General features: G+C 37.0%; 1 protein-coding gene across 8 annotated transcripts in view; it reads left to right on the top strand.

Annotated features, from left to right (window-relative positions):
• PTPRM (protein tyrosine phosphatase receptor type M) overlaps positions 1 to 25302 on the top strand; it is a 470229-nt gene that overhangs the window by 181968 nt on the left and 262959 nt on the right. For all 8 annotated transcript variants that reach the window (XM_082045023.1, XM_082045024.1, XM_082045028.1 and 5 more), the window contains exons 6-7: positions 1162 to 1336; positions 10633 to 10926. In XM_082045023.1, the coding sequence (XP_081901149.1) occupies positions 1162 to 1336; positions 10633 to 10926 (469 nt within the window). The remainder of the gene's footprint in view (positions 1 to 1161; positions 1337 to 10632; positions 10927 to 25302) is intronic.

Raw genomic sequence — 25302 nt, forward strand, 5'->3', positions numbered from 1 at the left:
CTACAAGCTTCTGAAGTCACAAAAACGTAGTAAAAATAACTGGTATCATTAAATAGCATCAGACTGTGCATGCGCCTTCCTGGAGAGAGTGTCTTTTGGGAGATGCTGGTTGGGATTCTCCAGTTTCCCTTGATGTTTTCATAATGGCCATAGCCTTCGATTTGTTGAAATGCATGTGTTTCTGTGAGAAGTGCCTCTTTCTTGTTTGTGTGTTTTGAGTAAATGTTGTCACTAGATTTTTTTTTTTACAGCCAGCTCTGGTAATTTGATGATTTTGTATTTTCTGAGGGCTTTGCGTGTTCATAGTGCATGTATCCTATTTCGAGTTCTGATAAGGATCTGAGAGCCAAGTCCCACTGCCCTCATCTTTGCATCAGAGGACATGGATGTCATCATTGTCCTTTTCTGTCTGGTACCCTCCCTTTTCCCCTCCTCCAGGCATGCACTGGATCACATGAAGGAGGAGGCCAGAGCATGAAGCTCATGCTGGGCCTTGTGCTCCTCAGCTGTTACAAAGCTCGTTTTCTCGTGCCGTGCGTGCAAGATGTTGAATTGAGGGCAAGACACTGCACTGAGGTAGAAACAGCCCAGTTCCTGGTATCATGCTGAGGAAGTGAGAGATGGAGACAACTTTGGCTTTGTTGGTCATCGCCTGGTGAATCTGTGCCTGGTCTCTTCCATCTGAGGCGCTGATAACCCTGTGTATAGGTGCTGCTGTATGAGAACCATCCACTGACGCTTCCCTGCAAGCTGTGCAAGATGTATGTGCCACATAGCAGATGCACAGGGGAAGAGAAAGAGGAGACTGGCTATGCTGGGTTTCATGTTTCTTTAAACGAAGTAACTTTAAATATTTGTGTAAAGCAAGCCAAGCAAGTAAATGTTACATTGCTCTTAAATCTTTCTATTAGTTAATCTATAAAGAGTTGAAAGCAGCTGTTCCAGATGAATGGTCGCCCACTGATGATGAATGGTTTAACTCGCATGGGAAGGCAGTAAAGCCTCACACAGCGTAAACATCTGCAAAAGTGACATCCAGACTTCTGCTTTTATTTTACATGTCCTCTTGGGGAACCTGAGAGAAATAAAATCGTTTTTCAGTATATTTTTTAAACACTAAATATGACTAATAATATTCTTTATTTTTGTTTCTTTGCCTAGGGTATTTATGTAAGAGATGCACCTTTGAAGGACATAAAAGTGTTCAACTTTCGCCGATTTGTAGCCCTTTTTAGTGTGGTAAATGCCACGAAGCGGGACGCTGGCAACTATCGCTGCATGATTCGGACAGAAGGAGGAGTTGGTGTATCAAACTATGCAGAACTGATAGTCAAAGGTATTTCACAATTAAAAAAAATCAGTGTTTGTATGCTCAGTGTATGGAATGAGGACCTGCAATTTCTAATGCAGTAAGAATGTCACCCAGAGCCTGTTAAAGTCGATAAGAGGTTCAATGAATAGACTCTGTTTATGTAAATCTTAAGAGCCTATCCAACTGTAACAAGAGAATGACAGAAGAAGCCAGGACTAATTAACTAGTTACTTGTTGATCGATGTTGTAAATAATTCCCCAAAATGCACTGTCTAGAACTATATGTCTTTAAGAGTATATTTACAAGATCTTTTTTAAAAGATGTGAACATAATACTGGCTGCTTGCCTCCTTTATGGAGATTGCATTCTAAAAATATGTTTACTGCAAAATATGAAGGATTTACATTGAATTTGACACATAAAATACACATATTTCAGCATATGGAGGGATATTTTTAAAAACAGGAGGAAACTCTTAAATGTAAATAGAATGCAGATAGGTATGTCTGTCCTTGTAAAAGAGAACTAAAACAATTTTTAAACAGTCATTATATTTAAATTGCATTTTGATTGCTTTTTAGAGTTATAGTAGTATTTTAGAGGAATACAATATGACCAGATTCTGTAGCACCCAAGCTGTGGAGCCACATTATTGTTACATGTCTTCCCATTCTGGTCCATTCTGTGCCTGACAAACACGAAGTGAGATGAAGAACTAGAGGCTCTTTTTCTCTTCTTTCTAAAAACAATTTGATGCAAGTTGGCAAGGAGTGCACAAGTGCCCTAAATTTAAAACCACCACAGGTGAGGAATTTTCCTCTGGGAATTAGGAAGGATACACTTGCATCTATTATGCATCCTCTAATTTTAGAAACAGTATCCCTCGTTGGATTGAACTTTTTTCTTTTGTGGGTAGCATTCAGATTATCATGGATGATATCATTATAGCATTTCTAATAGAATTAGGAACAAGAAATTATTTTTTATATGATATCTTCTTACCACTCTGCTTTCCAAATTCTGCTCTAGGTTTTGTCTTGTGGGTTAAGATACAAATTAACATTTCTTATGACTTAGTCATCTAATGAAAAAAATCAGTACCTATTGCAGTGTAAGAACTTGTACAGTTGTGGTTGCAGACAGCAGACTGGATAAGGGACTTTTGTTATTAGTTGATCTGGGATTTTCTGTTTTCTTTCTCCTGACTATTTTAAATTATTTTATATCTTTATAAACCTATATGGGATTTGGCAGGACTCTTTAAAGATGTGACCCTTTTCCTAAAGGCAACTTATGTGTAGGGCAATAATCAAAGTGTGAGATAACTGTTACATCTGAAAATGTAGCATGGATCTTGTTTCTGAAATCAGTATGGAAAGCATGTCTATCAGAAGCAAGCAATAAAGGAGGGGTTTGAAGGACAGGAGGCACAGTGGCATAAATAAAGAATCAGGTCAAGACATTAAAAAAGCAAAGGAAAAATGTTGAGGGGAAAAAAAGCATGAAACAAAGTGTGAAGAACAGTTGAGTTTACATTAAGAAGACCTACAGGAAGGTTAACAGGCTGTAGATAAGGATGAGCTTTATGAATCGAATAAAAATTGAGGGGGATATTTAAGAAGAAAATGAGGAGCGAAATAATGGAGAGGTGATACAGGTAGCACAGTGTATGTGAGATGTGCCGGGGTTGATTAGAGACGAGGAAAGTTTGGCTATGGGTTAGACTGAGAAATAATAGATTCCCAGTAGAAGATGCAAGAGAGCCATAAAGAAGAAGGAACCATTTTCCAAAAGTAAGAATATAGTTTTAGTGGATGTGGTTCAGAGAAAGTGGAGGGAAGCAGGACAAGATGAGGAGGAGACTGTGAATAACCAGTGTGTGAAGATAACATGACAAAACAAATCGTACTGTGAGAACTTGGATGAGCTACCCTGTTTCCCTGAAAGTAAGACAGGGTCTTATATTAATTTTTGTTCCAAAACTTACCACTTTTTTTACATGTATAGCTGCCTGGTCACTTTTTAAACTGACTTTTTTAATGAACTTTAAGTAGGGCTTATTTTTGGAGGAGGCCTTATATTTCAAGCATCCTCAAAAATCCTGAGAAGTCATGCTAGGGCTTATTTTTGTGGTAGGTCTTATTTTCAGGGAAACAGCGTATTTGAATAGACAGATGAAGAAAGAAACAAATAGAGAAGGTGAGATGAGAATATAATTATAAAGTGTGGTGGAAAAAATGAGGCTATTTCAGCCCAAGCAAAAATAGCATGAAATGGAAATAAAAGGAGTGACCAAAAGTGGAAATGTATAGGAGTCAGCAAAGAGGGCAAAAAAGGGTGGAGTATGAATCCCAACAGGAATGATGAAGCATTTTTTAGACCCAGCATCAGTGGGAACAAGGAAGAAGGGAGACTGCCTGAAAGAGGCAGATGGAAGACTGACTGCAAGCAGTGGCTGGAGGTACAGAAAGCCAGAGAAGTTAGATTTTTAAAAAAAATTTCTTCGAGTTAGGGTGTTTTAATTTATTCTTGCTGCTTTTGTGATGCAGTAAATGAAATTATGAGGCATATCATCAAAGCATTTGTGCTTACCCAGATTCCTTCTGAAAATTTACACTGGGCGCTGTGAACAAGTGGCTGGCCTTCGGGTGTAATCCCATTAGCTACTTGTAGAGTAGCAAAGTAATTATGGTAATCCCCGTTGCCTGTATTGGAGCTTTTATGAGACCACCTGCAGATCATTCCTTCTGACCTAAAAAGACCCATTTTAAATGTTGTGCTATAAAACCTTAGATGACTATACTGTAATAGCAGTATTAGGGACTCATTAGTAAATATGCTTTGTTATTATTGATGGTGTATAATTAAGAAATTGTATTTCCTAATTTTTTCAGCAGCTTTTCTGCAACGTTAGTTAGCAGAATTCAAAGATAATGCATTGATTTCAGTGCAGCTATATCTTTTTTTAATCCATTACATTCGATAAATCATGAAAAAATGTACATTTACCCTTACTACATGTAGTGCTTAGTATATACTTGGGAATTACTGATGGCTTAATAATAGTATGTGTAGAAACTATGGTGTAATTACTCCCCACTCTTTGTTGGAAACAATGAATCTAATTCTCTTCTTATTTATGCTGGTGTAACTAAACTGTTTTAAGAGGAACTTCCCTGGAATTACGTTGCTATGATGACAGGAGAGTCAAACCTGGCGTTTCTAAGTTAAAGAGAATCAGTTCTTCACATTTATTGGTTTTTGTTTCATTCTGGCTTCTGAACTTGTAACTCAAGTTGGAAATAAGTAAATCCTGCATTAGAGTTGGGATATTTTCAAAATCTCTCTGCTTTTATGTAGCATTTGCACAGTACAGTGGGTTACAACTCTATACAACGTTCAGTCTACTTCATCGTAGGTGTAGTTTCACCAAACGGGAACTTACTCTAAGTAGCTTACAGTTACTTTCTTACATAAACAGCTTTAGCCTTTGCAGTACTGCTGTGGTGTGATGTTGTGTGGCACTGGAGACCAGGTACCAGAACTTTCAGAAAGGCCACTAGTATTGCTACAAACCTGAAATCACATAAGAATAGGAATCAAATCTTGAACATTAGAGATACATAAGAAGATGCCAAGTGTTCCTTTTTTTTTTGTTTACCTGAGCAGGTATAGTTATAGCAAGGTTTAATCTGTATAGAGAAATAAAAAGGAATTAAAGACCTATCAGTTAATCCCGTGTTATCTTATTAAAGAACTGTAAACATGAATATTATCTAGATAATGAGCAAAAAGCCTGTCAGTGAACAATTATTCTGGTCTTAAACAAGAAGGGAAAAAAGGAATTATTTTTTTTTTGAAAACTTGTTGGTGTTATATGCCTTTTAGAAGATGGTGAAATAAAGTATTGATTTCTCTATATAAATAAATCCTGAAGGGGAGGTTTTCAATTTACCAGAGTGTTTGTTCTGATAGGAAGGGCTGAAAAGACAAGTGCCTTGTCATTGGGTGTGCTCAAACTACTCAGTATCCTCATCTAAGTTTGTCAGAGAATTGGATTGAAATGTCACTTTATCTAATCAGAGACGTAAATTGGCCTTGTCACATCACCCACTTATTGTAAAAAAACAGCAGTTTGTATACAATAGGTGACATAAAAGTAATCAAACATTGAGGAAAAGGAAAATAGTAGGGTGGAATTGATTAAATCTATTTGGTGAGGTAAATTAGACTTCTACATATGGTCCCTAGATTGCATTTTTCTAATAGTGGGCAGATCCAACACAGATTAGTTTTAGGAGAACAGAATGAGCCTGTCTGAGCAGACATCAGATTATTACAGAGTTCAGACTGCTTATTGAGTTCAAACAAGGTAAACCTAGGTGTCAAATTGTTTAAAAAGAGTTTTGTTAGGTTTTTAAGTGAGGCCATGGTAAGGTAACCATCTGTAATGCTGGCAGCTTAAATGCTGGCATCTTTCCAAGTGGAAGATTTAACACGAGGAACAGAACCAAACCTCTTCTGGACCTCTAGAGAAAAGAATTTATTCTGGAGGGCAAAATTGTTTTGAGATCAAGGCACAGTGAGAAAATATTGAAGATTGCTTATCTGTTGTATCAGTTGTTCTCATACATTAAGTATCCACAGGTGCTTAACGTCTGTTTTCTCTCTCTGCCAAGCAGCCTTTCATGCTGGATCCATCAATCTGTCTGTACTCCTTTTTACAAGGAGTGTTGGCATTAGGACTTATTTTTATGGTTGCCTGACAACTCCTGTCATTAGGTCCTGCTTTCAGATGCTTATATTTTGGCAAACTGACTTCAGGCTGATATTTTCCAGTGTGAGTGTGTGCCTCAGCCGGAAGGTTTTGAGAAAACCTCCAACCAAAACAGTTGATGTAGTTCAGCCATCTTAGCAAACTTTCCATAGGAAACTGCTGAAGACTCCAAGCTTTGAATCAGGAACTTTTTTTTGGAGGATAATAGTTGTGTCAAGAATATTTCTGTTTTTCTGTTCCTGTAAAAATCTGGGCATTTTTTACAAGCTACTAAAAATACCCCACCAAAACTGCCATTCTGTTATGTACAATGGAGACTTCTTCAAGTTAAAGTCTCGAATTTGTATACATTACGTGCATGTGCAAATATGCGTATGTGCTTACATACATGTATATGTATGTAAGAACGAGGATGGGGGCTGGGGCTGGTGGAAAAGGGAACTGTCTGCACAAGAAAGCAAAGGAATACTCTGAAATCAGCTCATGCGTTATGCATCACACTATTTAGAGGTATCGTTTACTTAAATAATTAAGTGCTTTGGTAGGAATTATTTAAAGACATTTTTGAAAAAAATACTGCATGAAGAGCTGTGGTGTTCCAAAATCATTGCTGTGTCTTTTGTCATCAGTGGGGGTATTTGTTGCCCTTTATCTACAATTAAATGCTGCAAAATGGCACTGCTCTCCAGTGTTTCCAAAGGGATGGGATCATTTGCGTGCTTAAAAAAGGACAATAATAATACATATGTATTAAAAAAAAAAAAAAAGGAAAATGGAAGAAAAAAATTCTTTAAAATGTTTAGATGATTTCAAAACTATAAAATTACAATTGTTAATTTTATAATAGTTATGACATTATTAATGTAGACATAGCATCAGAGATGATTGATACCTTATTTTTATCCCTCCACCTGCTCATGATGTGCTGAACAGTATTATGGGAATATCGTGGCATTATCTTTCTAGCAGTTACTATTTAATTTAAAAAAAAATAGCTTGCAGGATGAGTGTTGCTTCCCTGTTCTGCTGCAAATGTAGCCTGGTTCCATTCTCCAACTCTTACCTCAAAAGAAAAATTAAAAAATGTTATTGTTACTATTGAAGTAGATTTTTTCATTTTTCAGGTTAGCTGTTTGAGCCACAGAGAAGAAATGGCCCTTTTTGTGTTCTATGATACAACTCATTTAAATCTCAGAGATTTATATTATCTCCATTGCATATCTGTGTGCTGCCTTTCCCCTCCCTATTAAAATTGTAAAAGGTCTCCACAACATACGGATTTTAGGATCTTGTAGAAGATATTTGGAAAATCTGTATAATTTGAAGTACAAAGAAGTCTAAATAAAGCAGTCGCTGTTTCGTTTCCAATTAATGTAGAAACACATAAGGATAAATAGTTTATATGCATGTATAGCTAAATTTGGTTTTATCCTCTGTGTAAGAGAAGAGCTGCTCTTAAAAAGGCTTTGTCTTTTTCTCATATTTTACTGTAAATGATCCATTTATGTAGGGTAACGTTAGAGCATCTGCCTACAGCTTTCTGTCTTTTGCAGTAACCGCTGACTTTGTAAGGTGGCGACTGTTTTCTTTCCATAAGAAATGATACCCATTGCCATTTGTCACAGAAATCAAAAAGAGGTCACCTGTCTGTCCAAAGTCTCAAAAGCATTAAATTTTAAATAATGGATAAACTTACCTTCTTTGTTTGAATTAATATTCTATTTTAAAAGCCTATCTTTAGAGGATTTCACGGTACTGAACAGCTTTGTTTGCTTCAAGACAGATTTACAAGGAAGAACTCCTTTAAGCTAAGCCGTAAACTTGTTTCTGCAATCAGTTGAAATTCCTTCCTTGAATATACACAGCTGTAAAATCACAGGTCTATTGTACCATTTTCATAAAGATATTAATCAGAAAACACTTTGCATGGGATTTATTTGAGAGTACCCCAGTGGCCACCAGTAAAACTGCTTTTAGTGAAGAAATGATGCTGCTGTCTGGTACTTACCTGATTAAGTGACTCAAAGTCCTCAGTATCCTAAAAAAACTAAATCGTTCTGCCTAGAGGAGGAATAAATGAATAAGTAAGAAGAACAACTTTCATGCTTTAGTAATGAAATCAGCTCATTATATTTGGTAGTACACCATTTGTATTAAAGTGTCTGCTTAACTCTGGGTCTTGTGTTTTTAACCAATCACTTAATAATGAGCATCGTATTTGTAATGAAAGATTCTTTTTATGTAAACTCGAACTCTGGTAAGAAGACTACTTATAGTATTAAACTACAGTACTAGTATTAAACTGCAGTATATGCAGACTTTGCTCAAATCATGCAGCTTACATTAACCTTTTGCACTTTGGTCACAAAGGAATGAAAAATATGCCCCGAGGGATAAAAAGACAATAAAATACTGTCTGTTTCAAGTACTTGTAATACTTGGAATGAATTGGTGTAACCACTAACCTTGGTGACCTAACTCCTGAGTTTGCATTTTGAATGGCACTTCAACAGCATTTAGTAGCATTTGAAACTTCAAAGTAATTAACTGTTCTTTCAGCATGGCTAAGTAAATGCCTTAGGATGCTCTATAAAAGTTCCATTTCATGTCTTGGTTCACAAAACAGCCTAATGATTTAAATTGATGCTAAATCATTTTGAGTCAAGTCAGAACTATTTCCAGACATGTTATTGCTGTATGAAGCCGTAGTTTATATACTTCAGAAACAATAATTTCAATAAAACTGCAGTATACGTCTAACCGAAGGATGACATCAGTTTGCCATATATTGCCACTGACATATAACAGTGTTTTCTCTAGTGATTTCAAAATGTAAACAATATTCTTTTTTTACGTACTGGAATCTACCACAATATATTAAGCTCTTTTTATATCTCCTGCAATCAGTAATAATTAGTAGATATCTTTGGAGGCATTCTGAACTGTTGCCCACTGCATCATGTTCTTCATGATAGTAATCAATTAGTTTTGTTAAGAAGAAAAGATATAAGGCTGATGCTTGTTTTTTGTCTTCTGATGTCATATTTCAGCAATTACTAACAGGTTGCACAGATTAAAGCTTACATAAAAGTGTACGGTGCTAATTAGAAACACCGTCTACCTGAGGCATAGCTCGTCATCATACCTAGTGCTCTGTGACTTGGGTACTATTTCTCTAAATGAAAAAGGTAGAATAACACAGGATAATTAAATGTTTGTTAAAATAGCAGTTCTTCTATTTCTCAGGAAATATTAATACTTATGTTCTTTGCTTTAATGTCTTTGAAGTCATTGAGAAAGTGATGAAATATATAAATTCAGCTTCTTTTCTGTTTGACTACCTGTGTCTCAACACTTTGGGAAATGGTTAACAAAAAAGGATAAATCTGAACTTACAGCTTAGGGGAGACAGATGTTTTACATTCATTAGGTATTCTCTGTAGCCTTAAGAAGGTGGCAGTGTTTGCTGATAGATATGTTAAGAATACTGGATCAAACAGTGCCTTAATACAGTGGCCTGGTTTCATTCTACATGAATATATTTAACCAATGGGAAGGTGAATTTTATGCAGATGTGATGCATGAAACAGCAGAGTAATTTCCTGGTTAATCAATAGGAAAAAAAGGAATTTATTATTTGCCTTTAAAAAGAGGTGATGTCTGCAATTTTTTTTCTTCAGTCTAATTTAAAATGAGATGTCTGTCATGTAATAAATAGAAGTGGTTTAAAATTTTTGCTCAGTTTAAAAATCTTTAGAATGCAAACTATCAGGAGATCGCACACATACAGAAGTGGTTTAAAATTTTTGCTCAGTTTAAAAATCTTTAGAATGCAAACTATCAGGAGATCACACACATTCTTGCTCTGTGAGACGAAGTACTGCTTCTGCGTGGTAGTTAGTGAAAGTAAGCCATTACATGAAATAGAGTCAGAGGTATAGTAAAGACTCAAGAATTCCCTGAGCTCTCATTTAGAAGCTTTTTCTGTTTAATCAGGATATAGGACTTGAAGAAATACTATATTTTTTCTACATACATAGAAGTGTGAAAATCTGAAGACTGAGTAGTACAGTCCCAGAGATATAATGAGTAAAAAAATTCATTGTCTTTTAATGCAGAAATCACTGTTCTGACTGTGTCTAAGAATAGACCTCAATATCAATTTTAGCTTAAAAATGTTAGTTTTGAGTAGAAATTCTATTTACATCCAGTACAAACTGTATTTTGATCATCTGTCTTTTGAAATTGGAAGTTAAAATTTTCCATGTAATGTCTAGTGAATAGAAGTGCAGTTGCTTGCAGTTTGAAGTTACATGGTATAAAACAAAAGCTTCGTGTTCAAGTCTTCAAGTACATAAGCAAAAGTTTGCATATTGCAGTTTATTGGAAATAAATTAATCTATAGTGATGAATTCTTCACATCCATATTTTCATGCAATCTTAAGCTCTAATATAGCACGAGACCCATTGCTTATTTGAACGTTTTAGAAGCAGAAAACATGCCAGTATAATCATTGCTGCTTTTTGTAACTTGTGCTTCAGAGCCACCAGTTCCCATTGCTCCACCTCAGCTGTCCTCAGTCGGTGCAACCTACCTGTGGATACAGTTGAATGCCAATTCCATCAACGGGGATGGGCCCATCATTCAAAGGGAAGTTGAGTATCGAACTTCAAGTGGAAGCTGGTATGACATACAACCTGTGGACTCCACAAGCTATAAAATCGGGCACCTGGATCCTGACACAGAGTATGAAATCAGCGTGTTACTTACAAGACCAGGTGAAGGAGGAACGGGATCCCCTGGCCCAGCTCTCAAAACAAGAACAAAATGTGCTGGTGAGTACTTAAAAGTAATTGGAAAAGTTATAGGGTTGAAAAAGTAAGTTATTGCACTAGCAGTTTTTACTGTCTACCTTAAAACCATCAGGCTGCAGGAATTAAGACTGAATGCTTTTGAGTATAAGCTGTTAGCATTTGCCCAGCTATGCTGACCTTGAAACCAACCTCCAGAGCCACTGTGGACTATAGATGAAATCATACCTGTGCGTGTCTTAAAGCGGTCAATGTAGAGTGCTGTATAAAGAATCTGTTTTTACTAGCAGGTATGCAATAAACTCTGTCCATATCATTACACGCCTCTCCTGGCAGTGTATGTTTGAGTGTCGGGTTAGTTCATCTTGGGGTTTGTTTGTTTGTTTGTTTGTTGTTTTGTTGTTTCTTTTGTTTTGTTTTGTTTTCCTGTTGCCTAGTATCCCAAACTTGGTAAGAACTTTGTTTGTTTTGGATAAAGTTTCTTTTTTCTTTTTTTTCTTTTTTTTTTTTTTTTAATTTTCCTTTTTTTCAGTGTCAGTTACAAGTTGTAGATAATGTGGAAATAGGTCTTGTGTGTATCAGCAGAAGTATGCACTGCTAAGGCTCAATTAGCAGATGAGGTTTAGCAAAGGACTGCTTTCTTGAGTGACTGATAGCATGTCTTTTCATTAAATTAGATAGTGTGATTTGCGGTGCTGTGTAGCAGTCCTGGCTCCTGTTTTGGAAGTTATAATTAATAGTGCTGACCTCTGACTGCAAAAAGATACAAAGCAGACCTATTATACAAAAGCAATTGTACAGTAATTTTCAGGAACAGTGGCAGTGATATTAATTTGGGATTCAGCTGCTCAGAAAATAATAGAGTATACTGTGACCTGGATTTTTTTTTTTTTTTTGCAATTAGTATTTTCACCCAATATTTTGAATCTTCTTTCTGCTGCAGTGAAGTTGGTAGAAGATAGGCAGAAGTGTACCTAGCAGAAATGGGTCTAAGCAAATTGTATTATTTTGTTGATCCTTATCTTTTAAAGAACATCTTGGTGTTATTTGTCTTCTTAACAGGAAAAAATATATACTTCAACAGAAATAATGAAGTATTTCCATTGCATATGAAAATGAAGATTTGTAAAGTCTCCTGACTGCCGGTCAGTGGCTAAATGGCATTTCAGTTGAACTGATTGGTGTGATGTCAGACATAGAATGCAATATAGTTGCTATCAGAATCCCAATATTATGTTTTGAGGATGCTAGCTTATACAAGAACTAATTCTTTGATATTCTTTTTTTTTTATTATTCCTCTCATTGCTGGAAAGAAGTAGATAATGGAAAAATAGCAAAAAACAGTACAGTTAAGTTATAAATACTAAATACTTAACTATTATAAGATTTTCTTTACTAGACTAAGATAATTTCAGCTTAGTCAAAAGTGAGGCATAAAAATCAATTAGAGTTCCCTTCAGGAGGATTTCTGGGTCACTGTGCCTCATAATAATGTAAAATTACCAGTCTAGACAAGCTAAGTGTGTATTTAGTACAGAAATACTTGAGTTATTTTAAAATTAAGACAGTTTTTCTCATAGTTTGACCATCTTCTTACATGGTGAGATAATGTGACAGTGGGTGCTGTGTCAGTGAGCCTGTCTGTAATGAAGGGTCAGCGCGTTGCAGGGGTTGATGCCTGTCAGCAGCTGAGTGCCCACACAGCCAGTCACCTCTGCCATGGGACAGGGAGAAAGCAGAAGAGAGGCAAGAAGACTCATGGTCTGAGGTGAAGACAGTTTAATAGGTGAAGCAAAAGCCGCACTCACAAGCAGAGCAAAATGAGAAATTTATTCACTGTTTCCCACAGTCAGGCAGATGTTAGCCACTGGCTAGGAAGCTGGGCATCGGTGTGTGTAGTGGTTACTCGAGAAGACAAACGCCATAATAGTGAACATTCCGCGTTCCTTCTCCTTTTCTTGAGCTTTGATTGCAGGCATCATATGTTATGGAATATTCCTTTGGTCAGGTGTGTTCAGCTGTCCCCCCTGTGTCCCCTGCCAGCCTCTTGTCCATCTCCAGTCTACCTGCTGGGGGGTAGAGTGAGAAAAAGAGAAAGTCTTGAAGCTGTGCAAGCACCTCCTCAGCAACATTCAAAGTGCTGCTGTGTTATCAGCTTTGTTTTAGTCACAAATCCAAAACACAGCACCATACAGGTTGCTGTGAAGGGAATCTTTAACTCTATCCCAGCCAGACCCAGTAGAGGAAGAAATCCAGAATTTTAGTTATATTTAAGAATATCATATGCTTTCTGGTGTTTGCAGTGGTACATACCGTTGCATACTGAAACATGCATTCAGTCTCTTAAACCATGGTATACTCAAAATACTTTATTACCTGGTAATGTCTTGTAATATATCAGCAGTATTTGTATTTTCATTAAGCTAAACAGTACCCCCCTTAAATTAAAAGCAGAAAGCGATGGCTGAAAAATTTAAATTGAATGATAATATAAAATCTGTCTCTACAAATTGGCTTTTTTATAGCAGAAGATCCTGCTTTGAAGGTGTAGTGGTTATTGGTTAACTGTTAGCAAGTGACATGGTAATAACTGGCCCAAGGGCTTAAAAAGAGGTGCAGATAAACTAATGATGGTATAATTAAGCTGGGTAGGAATAAAATAATGCCAGTCTCCAAAGCATAACATAGAATTAATAAAACAGGAGTCTTTAAGAGAAGAGTCATTGCACCTTTTTAATTACTGTGATAATTGTATGCTGCTTGGCTGTTCCCTAGGGGTCTAGTGAACCACTCAGAGATTTGAAGCAGTATGCTAGACATTCAATAATCTTAATAGTTCTCCAAAGCATTTGAAATATGTTTTCATTTTAGCAAAATGAGATCTCAGAGGCTTGTAATAGACAACCCCTATCTGTAACTTTAGTAAATAAAAGCATCTATAATTAGAATGCAAAGAAAAAAAAATCTCTCCAGGCTTGGCTGCATCACCCTCAGTGGAGCAGTTACATGCTTTCTGAAGTGCTTTGCTTCCTTTTGATGAAGTGTAATATAAATGTAAGTGCTTTTTCAGTGTAATGTTCAGGAAGGTTGAGGAATCATATTCAGGTCTGCATTAGATTTAACCTAGAACATGGAGTTCAGGTTTGAAAAAGAAGGGTTTAATGAATTTTGGCCATTGTGAACCACATTTGAGACAGAAGAACGGGATTTTCTCATTTTGAGGTCTCAAAACGAGTTCCTCCGCAGGTTGTCTGGAATTTGGATCACCAGTTGTTCTCTTTCCACAGTTGTCTCATAGGGTGTTATGAACCAAGAAGAGAGCTGCCATCGAAAATAAAAAAAGGGTGGGGGGACATGGGAAGAAAATTCATCAGGAGATACATGACAGAATACTTCCATTATACAGTATTTCTCAGGTTACTCTGATGTACATTTTCACTCTGGTAGAGTAGTAAAATGAGAATTCCAGAGTAGTTGCCCACAATTAGAGTTATTTAGGGGCAGGATATCAGAAACCTTCACACTTCAGACACCGTTCTCTGAGGAATAAGACTGTCACCACGGTGTCAGATGTGCAATACCAACCACTGCTGTGGAGACCTCAAGCACCCAGCCATTGCCAGCAGCTAAACAGCTGCACAAATGTTTGAACCAAAGAAACTTTGCATGTAGGCACAGAACCAACAGTGGCTCTGCCATATGGGATATAATAAGATTGAGGATCTAAGAGTCAATAGTTACTGAAGTAGACTGGGAATCCTTTGGTGCATGAAAATGTCTAGAATCAAATCTTCTCTAAGTCTGACCCAAAACCAGTGGAACCATCCCTAGTAAAACATGAGCAGGAATGTTGAAGGATTAATGAAGTAGACTATGTTTTGTAGTTTCCTCTTATCCATATCAATATTTCTGTGGGTAGAATTATTTTTTTCAGTGCTTTGCAATGTGTTTTGTCTTTGATATGTATTGCATGATACAAACCTTGATCCAGTTTGTGTCCCGGCACTCTGCTGGTGAGGCAGTGCCCCAGTTGTACCATCTCCTGGAAAATCCAGAGCTGCTAAATGAGCTCCTGCAATTTTTTGTTTGGTTGGTTGGTTGGTTTGGTTTGGTTTGGTTTTGCTATGGCCTCCCTATTATGAAACTTTATTTCTAAACAATGATGTTCCTTTAATCTGCTGGTGAGCATATAAAGTTTAAAACCAGCTATCTTAGCAAGAAAAAGTAAAATAAAGTACTCTCTCCTGCTAAGGCAGGACATTTTTAAGGCTATCTAGGGAAAATTTGTTGCCTTTTTCTCATCATGTTGTTTTGGTTTGTTGGTGTCTTTTTTTCCATTGTGATATTTGGAATAAACCCAGAAAATTACCATCTTTTCCTTCCCTGAACCAGCAAACCCTACTGGAACTTAAAAAAATAAATAAAAGAACTCTCATGAAAGAAACTTCTGATGGACTATCCCCAAAATTGTGGTGTTTTTTTTAATGGTCAGAACTCTATTTCTCTGTACTAAGACACAATTATTGCCCTGGAGTATGTGGAAAAATAATCACTGTCAATTTAACCAATAATTTTCCAGGCAGAGAAGTCACACGTTCCTCATCCAAGGAAGTAAGAGGAATGTTTTAACATATAGTTCATTTTGCTGTCTCTTCTATGCCTTCACCTGAGCTTGTCAGGAGGAAAGCTGTTGCTCCCAGTACAACTGAGCTCTTGAATCACTGCTGCAGGTTAGTTGTAAACTGTCTGTTACTCCTGGAAGGCTTGTTACAATCTGGAAGAACAGAGCAGAGCAACTCTTTAAATCCCCACTCTTGAAGATAATAGTTTTCTTTTATTCATTTTGCTCACTGCTTTGGCTTCAGCTGGGTAATTTCCCAAGGTGTCAGAGTTACTTCACCTGTTCTGTGCTGCCCAATGGCATAAAATGGCATTGTGATAAAAATGACGTGCCAAAATGCTCACTGATAGAATGAGCATCCTCTTCCCTCTGATCAATTAAGACCTCATCCTCTGTTACCAGATCGTGAAAATGATCAGACCTGGACCAGAGCACAACCTGATTTTTACTTGGGAATGTTATCTAAGTTCTCTGTTTCCTCCTTTTCGTTGCTAAAAGGGGTGCAGAACTTCTGAGCTTATAAGGTCTGTAGTATGGAAATACAGTATTCAGATAGGTAACATGGCTTCACGCTGTTGAAAATTGTAGCCTGATCCAAAGCCAAAGTATAGAACTCTTAATCTTCCCCATCTAGCCATTTTAGATAGTCTCTACAAATCATACTGTACTTTGCTGTCTTATATTAACTGCGTCACGTTGCAACAGACAAAAGTATCTTTAGGTAGGTAATATAGGCCAGCAACTGTTGTGAACCCTGCATGCCAAGCCAACATGCTCAGGTACACAAGATCATACTCCATGCCAGCGCTTTCCTCCTGCCCCAGTACATGGAGCACTCACCAGGGCCTACAGGATGGACAGTCTTCAGCCCCTAATGTATGAGTTTCTGAATACTCAATCATCTTTGCAGTTGGTCTTCCCCATTTTCTACCTTCCCATCTTCTTTTGTCATTAATTCTGTAGTTAGTCTCTCCCTTTGTCAGTGTTCATGCCCTAGCCTGTCTTGAGTCTCAGGGGTACTTGCTGCTTATTTCCATGCTGTTCTCCATTCCCTATCACTAGTAGGAAAGATGAATTCCTTCCTAAGAACTTCTCAAGGTTGAAATGGCAGCTTCCTTTCTCTGTCCTTGCTGGTTTCTTTGAATCTTTTGACCTTTTTGCCTCAAGAGAAGAGTAAGGATCTTTATGTCACTGGGAATTAAGTTCTTCCTTCTTATTGCTATACCTTGGAGGACTGTTTGAGAACAGGTTCATTTTTTTTAGCCATATAAAAAGTCTGCACATCAGTTAGTTTTGTGATAATAAGAAAATGTCAACTTGAAGCCATCCTGGAGGTTCTTTTCTACAGCTCTTTCTCAGAACTTAACAGTTCCCTCAGAAGTTTGAATCAAGGTTGTGCAGCTGCGTTGAATCAGAGCTAGACCTCAGATCACAAGCACCTGAACCCCGAGGAGGAGGGCTGCAGATATTGCACCATCATATTTTCCATTGAAAAGTTCAATGGTATTTCAAAAGTCACCATTCCAAACCTGAAGCTGTAATAAACTTTATTAGGAAGTTGCATTGATTTATCAGAACAAGAAGTTCACAGTGAACTTATATTTCATGTATGGTCTTCTTGTGAAAGGATTAATAAGTTAAGGTTTTAATATAAATTTGAAATGAAGAATACCTACTGTATTGTCCTTTCTCCTAATACCTTTCTGATACACAAATCATTCCCATATAAGGTTCACAAGGGTAAAAGCTAGTATTGGTTTTTCTGCAGTGTAGCAGGTGTATCACAGCTTTTGGATGTGAAGAAGGTAAGCTGATAGATTTCAATATAATTCCAATAAAATATTACCTAGTAGGATGTATGTCCATGTCTCTGTGTCAGTTGTCACCTCTGGTTAGGAAACAAACAAAAAGATGCATCTTCTTGGAAAGGTCCCTACTGAAAACACAAATTAAGTCTGGCTATGACTACTATATGAAAGTTCTTCCTTGGCAGCCACTTGCCTGGAAACAAGCACGCAAGTTGTTCCTTACTGAGCTGATTTCTCTGATGCTGCCGTACAGAACAGACTTCCCTTGTGTTATTGGAGATTTTGAGTCAAGAAAAAACAAAATAATCCAAATTCCTCCCATAAAAAAAATCTCTTTCAATCCAGTTCTCCTCTTCTTCATCTCACAGTCTAGAATTCCCCTCTGTGAGTCCACTAAGTCCATGAAAGCAAAAAAATATGCAATAATTGGCAGCAAATGCAGCTGCAACAAATGCCGCTCCTATCTTCAAGAAGGGCAAGAAGGAAGTCCCAGGGAACTCCAGGCTGGTGAGCCTCACTGTAATCCCTGAGCAGGTGATGGAACAACCAATCTTGGAAACGATTTCCAGACACATGAATGACAAAAACATGACCAGGAGAAGTCAGCATGGATTCCCAAAGGGGAAGTCATGCTTAATGAACCTGATAGCCTTCTGCAATGAAATGGTTTGGTAGGTGAGGGGAGAGCAGTGGAGATATTCAAAAGCTGTCTTGACATGGTGCTGAGCAGCCTGCTCTAGTTGGCCCTGCTTGAGCAAGGGTGGGATAGGAGGTGTTTGGTTCAGATGGACCAGACCCTTCCTACCTCAACCATTCTGTGATTCTGAGTTTCTGTCAAACTCTGGGAAGAGTTTGACTGTGAGGACACTGAGCAAACAATTACTTCCTCAGAGCTGTCACCATGGTGTCTGTTAAATTCTCCTGGACTCCACTTTCACAAGCAAGGGCTTATAATGATCTCTCCAACATGTTCCTGTCATTTCCCAAGACTGTATGGGCAGTGAGGTACAGTGTGATGGGAAGACTCTTTATCATAGGCAAAAGTTTGAGTACCGCATCATTCTGGATGCCTCCTCAGATTTATGGTTGCCAACAATAGGGAAAAATAAACATTTTTCTCTTAGAAAATAAAACAGTATCAGGATGTCTGCCCTTGCATCTCAAGTGTGTCTTTCCTTCACAGGGGAAATTGCAGGTGGGTTCTCAGTTCAGTGAATCTTCAGCCTGTGCATACAAACACTTTTCCTAACATCAGCTGAAGTCATGTAGAAATTACTAATCCCTGCACTTTTGTGGCTTCATCACGCCCTAAATACATGTTTTTTGGTTCAGAGGTCTCATTGGAGGAACAGAACATTTCCCTCCCCACCATGTAAAGGGGAGGGCAGGAAGAGGGCAGGAAGAGGACAGGAAAACTCCAGCAAAGACCTGGATCTCTTGGCATTCTCTCTGACACATGCTGGAGTGTATGAGGAATGTAGGCACATTCTAGTGGTGATAGGACACAGAGTATGAAACATGACTGTCAGATTGGTTTGTTGTGAGGAACTCCTCATAATAACAAGAAGCAGCATTTAGGATATTTTCCTGACAAGTATAGCTGGATTAATATAGGGGTGGAAACTGAATGTTAAAAGAACTGCTAGGTAGGACTGTCTTTGGTTGTGTGAAAAGCAGTCATATAAATGGAGATGTAGTTCTTCACTTTATTAGATTCCCATTTCAAAACATTTGCAGAGGACGAAATTAACCTGCTTTGTGAGATAAATGAATCTTCAGCATCTTATAGCAAACCCAAGAGGCAAAATTATTAATTTCACATCTACCAGGTAAAGGGAATGTGAAAAAAAGATAATGATCCTCGAGAAAAAGTAGATAATATGATTTCTCTTATGACATATCTCTGTCTCCAGATTTGTTGCAGTCTCTTACTAATTATAAGGGTAACCTCAAAAAACACACTGAAAAAATATTGATTCAGAAATAATTTTTTGGTAAAAAACCCCAGCAAGTTGGGAGTATATTTGTTATAACCAAAAGACTGGTATATGGGCACCTTTAATAGAAGTGGTAAATTACTTGTGGAAAATTTTGGTATTTTAGTATTACTTAGTATTACTCTGTTCTGAACAAATTGAACATGAACTGTTCCATGGAGGCTTTGGATCTCTCTTTTCAGAGTATTATCACTGCAGATTTAAATAAATATGTTAGTACTCTGTTACTAAAAGCAATTAGAAATACAGAACAGGGAATGTTTTGGGGATAGATGCCTTCCTTCTGAAGTTCTACGAGTGCCTTGAATTTATCTGTAACTACTTTCTGCTGAGGACTTTCTTCCCTCTTCTGAAGGCCATCTTCACATCAGTTATTCCAGTTTTCACATCCAGTTATGCCATGCTGCCTTCCAGTTATAGAAAACATTAACTTGATTATGGTCCTTTGACAAAAACATTAGCAAATGGGACAGGAAAGCATGGCTTTTCCTCTGACTTAGTCAATGCAGAAGGTTTAATCCGAAACTAAAGCAAAACCTTTTATACATTGGATGTGGCCAAAGTATATTTACTTCTTCGGTTAATGGCTAAAAGAATAAATAATTATGCATGCCTTAGAGTGTGTATGTGTGTATATGCATATATCTGCATCAATCCACTTCTCTTTCTCCTTCTTATACATGTATGAATGTATCCCCACTATGACCAAAGGGGATTCAGACTCTAAAGAACAGGTTTTGTAATTTAAAAAAATAGTTGAGCCAACTTCTGAGCCATCTGTGTTAGAAGCCAGGAAAATAAGATGTCCCGTAGACAACAGAAGCCTGATTTCTGAAAAAGTTGTCCATTAATTATCACCACCTTATGATGGTAATCCGATTTTCCTTTATGACAGACATGTAAGGCAAGAGGCAGCACCCAGTAACCAGGAATCTGCTGTCAAATGGGGTATTTGATGTTAGGCTTCTGCTTGTCTGCTCTGAGCCTCCTGAATGAGGGCACTAGTTGGACTCCTTGTCATCTTCTGGAATTAAATTCTGGCAGGACTGTTTCAAATTTGTTTAAATTTAAAACTATTTATTTGGATGAAATTTGCTAATGGTTTTAAAGTATATTGAGAGATGGAAATTAAGAGACAGGCATGCTCCGCTCTTTTATTATTTTAAGGCGCACCCTTTTGTTTGAGGCTGTTACACCACGTGCTGTCCTGCTCAGCAGCTTTGGCCAGTTGTAAAAACACATAAAAGCAAAATTCTATTAGAGCATCTGTGAGGCATGACACATCTAGGAATTATGTAGAAGCACTGGGATATTTAATTTTGAACTTTTAAGTTTTCTTTAAAGAAAAAAATTGCTTACAAAAAAGTGAAATCAAAGCTTTGCAGAATGAATGGTGCATTAATTCTACCTCACTTCAAAGGAAAACAAACAATGACACTGCTCAGGTGCTTCCTTTTTTTTTTTTTTCCCCAATATTTGGGAAGCGTTTTGGCTTTGCAAAGCTGTTTGTTTTAGAAATGTAGAATTGTAATTGTTGTGTGCAGAATCCAGCCCAGCCTTCCTTCTCAGAAGGAAGAACTGGTGCTGTGAGTTCTGGCTTTTCTGGTGCTACTTCTTGCCATAAAGTACAATTACAATTTTATAGCCTAGACTGTAGAGTAGGTGTCTAGATTGAGACCTGAAGTCAGGGCAAATCCAGTGAAGAAATATCCTGAATTTGGAGGAGAAAAAAAAAAATATCTCTTTCTCCTCAGGATCCTAGGTCACGTAAGTGCTGTAAATAGGTAATGTTGCTCTCTAGTCCAAGGATCTCTTCTGGTCGGCAAGTGTGCATCATGTTTCGGTTTACAACTGCAGAAAAATGAAGTTGAGACAGTTCAAAGAGTGCTAGACCTCCATTTCTATACATTTAAAAGAATTGTTTTGTTTGGTAATCCATCTAATTAGTGCTGAGTGTGTTGGTTAGGCAGGGAGGGGCATCCCTGTGGAACTGAGATTCTTCCAGACTCTTACAAGTGATGAATGTTTGAGGAAGGAAAGCTGCTCTATATTCTTTTTTGCTACTCTGCACCTATGTGGCTAGATGGATTCTGGCCCAAAGAGAAGAAAACATTTGACTGTGAAGACACTGAGCAAACAATTACTTACTCAAATATCTAAAAGGAAATAAGAAATAAAATTGGGAAGTGCCGTGCATAGCATTATCAGGAAGCACTGTATTAAAAGAATAAAATGGAGATTAAAATGGGACTGCCAAAGAAGTCAATGGTTTAGGGCTCTTGCATTTCAGTACTTGTGTTCTTTCATCCACAGGCTGATCTTTTTTTGAACGAGAAATATGACCAACCATCTAAAATACATTAACAATTGTGTTTTCAAATTTATGCTTCTAGTGTCTACACGTGGCTCTCTTTCAATGTATTCCATCCTTTGAGCACTCTTTTTATTATTTTAAATATATTGAAAATTATCGGTGCATTTAGTTCATGCATATTCATTCTGTTAAATCTTGACCCAGTTCCTGGTGAGGAGAAAAGAGGGTTTTCTTTTGGGAAAGGAAGAGTTCACTTTTATCCATTAATTCATGAATCATATTTTTCAGAAAGCTCTCTGAAGGTATTTTGGTGCAGAAATTCTGTGTTAGAAAATGATGTTTATAGTGTACTGTTATCTTTTAGCATTATACATACGGGAAAATGCATGTAAAGCAAAAAGGCAATAATAAGTGTTTACTCTTGACATGCAGAAGTGCCTTTTCATTTCTAAAAATGTATATTCTTTGGTAACAAAAATCAAACTGTCTGTCAGTTGTTCTTTGTTTTGGCTGTTTCTGAAGATGTTTTGTTTGCAATTAGCTTAAAAAAAAAAAAAAAACACCCCCCAAAATTCAATTATTTACTTAATTACTGTTGTACAGCATTGAATTTGAGAGGATGACCCAATGTGTTACTGGCATGTTTGGCCAAGTAAATGAAGAAAATAACTTTTAATGACCTGAGCATAATTGTAGACGCCTTTGGAATGACAACTGGCAAAAATTGTACTATAATTAAATTTCCATTATAAAAGTTTCATCTTTTTTGTCTGACATGTAAGGCTAGATTGTGAAGAGTATTCATTTATGAGAGGAAGAATTAGAGAGCTATAATTTATAATTCAGGATAATCAATGAAAGCATTTCTTTTGTCAAGAAACCTTTCGCTGACAAATAGCATTGCATTTTTAGTTGTTTTACAAAGAAACTAAAAATTCTTTCGTTATGTATTTCAGTTACTGTAAAAGGAGATGCAAAATCCTGGTAGTTGAATCAAGTCTTGTGCGTTAATTCACAGTAACATTATGCAGATGGGGCTTCTCAGACAGTCTGTTTTTCTCTTTACTAACATTAACTTGGTCTCAGTATATATCTAAGACTGTTCATGAAGAAGTAGGATATTTATAAGGCCATCTTATCAAAGTTTTATTTAATCTTGAACAGAGTTGTTTCTAATACAAGAATTGATGACATATGCTGATTTTCAAACTTCCCAATTCCTGGCTTGAGATGGATGCTTTGCCTTCCGATACTGGGGTCTCAAAGAAGATGAACAAAAACATCATGAGGCAACCCTGTCCATTTCTACATGATCTTTCAAAGTGGGCTCCAGCAAAAATTAATATTTTAAAAGGTTTTGGCACTGGATTTTCAAAGGCAACTGCAAATTTACAGATGGGTGATGCTTCTAACATACCCTCATTTGAGCTCTGTATTTTTGTGTGCTTTGGTATCACTGTTAATTGGACGCAGGTCTACTCCTTGTACACTGATTCCACTTACTATAATATCTGTTCATTATTTAAACAAAGTGCATATGCCATTAATCTCAAAATATGATTCTTATGTGCACAGAAATGTTGGACTCTTGGCTAAGTAAAAATTCCTTTCATCCTACCTAGGAACGTGTTAAAACAATGAATCTATTTCCACTCTGTTAACATCACAGAATAGTTTAGCATGAATCTTTCAAAGCTAATTTATTTTATTCTGTGTTACAGCAACATACTCTCTGCTAAGCAGTTAATGTACAATGTACTGAGTTTCTAAAAGAACTGACTCGAAAATAGGTTATTTTGATAATGATAATTTTCAGAGACTGTTAAATTCAAAGTGATCATTTACTTCTGTGTGTGCTACTACTTTATGTTATTTTAACTTACAGACCATTGCATATGAAAGCAGTCAGTCTTAGTACCTTAAAATCTGGCAGAAAAGTACTGTTCTGCATTCATTTTCATGCTCTGAAGTAGCTACTTCCTGGACATTACTGTAAATAGCTGAGGCCAGTTTGCACGTCTCTTTGTTCAGACCACATACTTTCATCTCTGGAAAGGGATTGTGCCTTGATTGTTTAAACTGTATGATTTGCAATTAGATACTATTTTAAGATTTTATCCTGCATTTGGAGGTTTATAGATGTACAGTTCTCCAGTGGATCAGACTAGAAGGGTGTTTTTTTTTTCCTTAAAATTAAAAAATTTGAGCTGTCTTCTATTATTGAGAAGTTTTAAGTGTCATAGCTCTAGATCTCTTCTGTAACAATTTGAGTCTCATATCAGTTGATTTGACAAGTTTGAAATGCTGTAATGGCAGGACAACACAGTATTCTGCCTTTGCAGTGTCATAAAGATGCATGAAGAAGGAAAAGGTGGCCCTCAGACAATTCTGTGAACATGAGTACATCACAGATCTGCATAAATATTTAATTGTTTCTTCATAGCAGATAGTTCTGTATCCTGATCAAAATGGGTGCACCTAGTACAGCAGAGCAATTGATTGGAGCAAATCTTTATGAAGTTCCTAGATCATACATAAATGGTGACTTACTTATTTCTCAGATTTACAACTCATAAATCTGGGTTTATTTTCATGAACACAGGTAACCTGTTTCTTTATTCTTCCAAACTTTTTGCACAGGTTTATTTCTGGCCCAAAAAGGATGGTGGAGCTATTTAATGATGGTAGAAAGATGTGTGAAGTTGGATAAACTAATTTTAATCTCATCCTCAGAAAAAGCTGAACTATGTTTGCTAAAATTTTCCAGCATGATGGAAGGAGTAGTTGTCTCAATCTGAATTGTTAATATTTGGCAAAGTTACACAAACAGTTGGTAATAGACTGATAACAAAATGTACGTGACAACTATGTGCACTGGTATCTGTGGGTGTATACTTGCTTGTGCTATTTCTCATGCAAAATACCAAATTTAAGGTTCCCAAACAAATTCAGAAAATATTTAGTTGCTTTACTTTAACATGCAGTAGCTCATGCCTGACTAAAATAAAATACATTGAATACCATTTAAAGCAGTAATGAATATCTTTGATTCTATTCAGTATAAAAAGTTAAGAGGTATACTCTACGTAGATACTCTTTTTAAAGAAACTTAAAGTGATGTCAGTTGTCTCAGATAGTACAAAATCGACCCTTAATTCCAATCAGAATTTTGACATGCTATGGTAAAAGCACAGGGCATGTGATGTAGAAGAAAAGGAATTTTTGCCTATTTTCAATTTTAAGTTTCCATGGATTGCAAAAATTAAAATTTTTGCTGTTTGGGAGAGGGAAGATGTCTTCAACAATGTTGCAGTGGTATGAGGTGTCGAGACTATGTCTGGAATCACTTTTCCCAGTGGAAAAATGTGCTGCAACTTGAGATTGCTCTAGAACGAGAGAGCCTGCAGGAGGATGCAGAAGCTGTCATGGGTCAGTAAGCCTTTACCTGCTCAGAGATTAAGAATTACACAAACTGATACTCTCTCTTCGCAGCTGTATCTCTTCGTATAGAGAAATAAAAAGGGCAAAAAGCAGAATGGCTTTTGTGGGTGGGTGAGCAGAAGCGAATGTGGAATCATTCGCCTATTGAGGGGGGAAAAGCTCATTTCAGATAGAAGGTTTCTAGATGAGGATCAGGAGACTCTCGAGTCCTTTGCTTT

The sequence above is a fragment of the Streptopelia decaocto genome, assembly GCF_964273445.1.
Source record: "Streptopelia decaocto genome assembly, chromosome: 2".
Lineage (NCBI taxonomy): Eukaryota > Metazoa > Chordata > Aves > Columbiformes > Columbidae > Streptopelia > Streptopelia decaocto.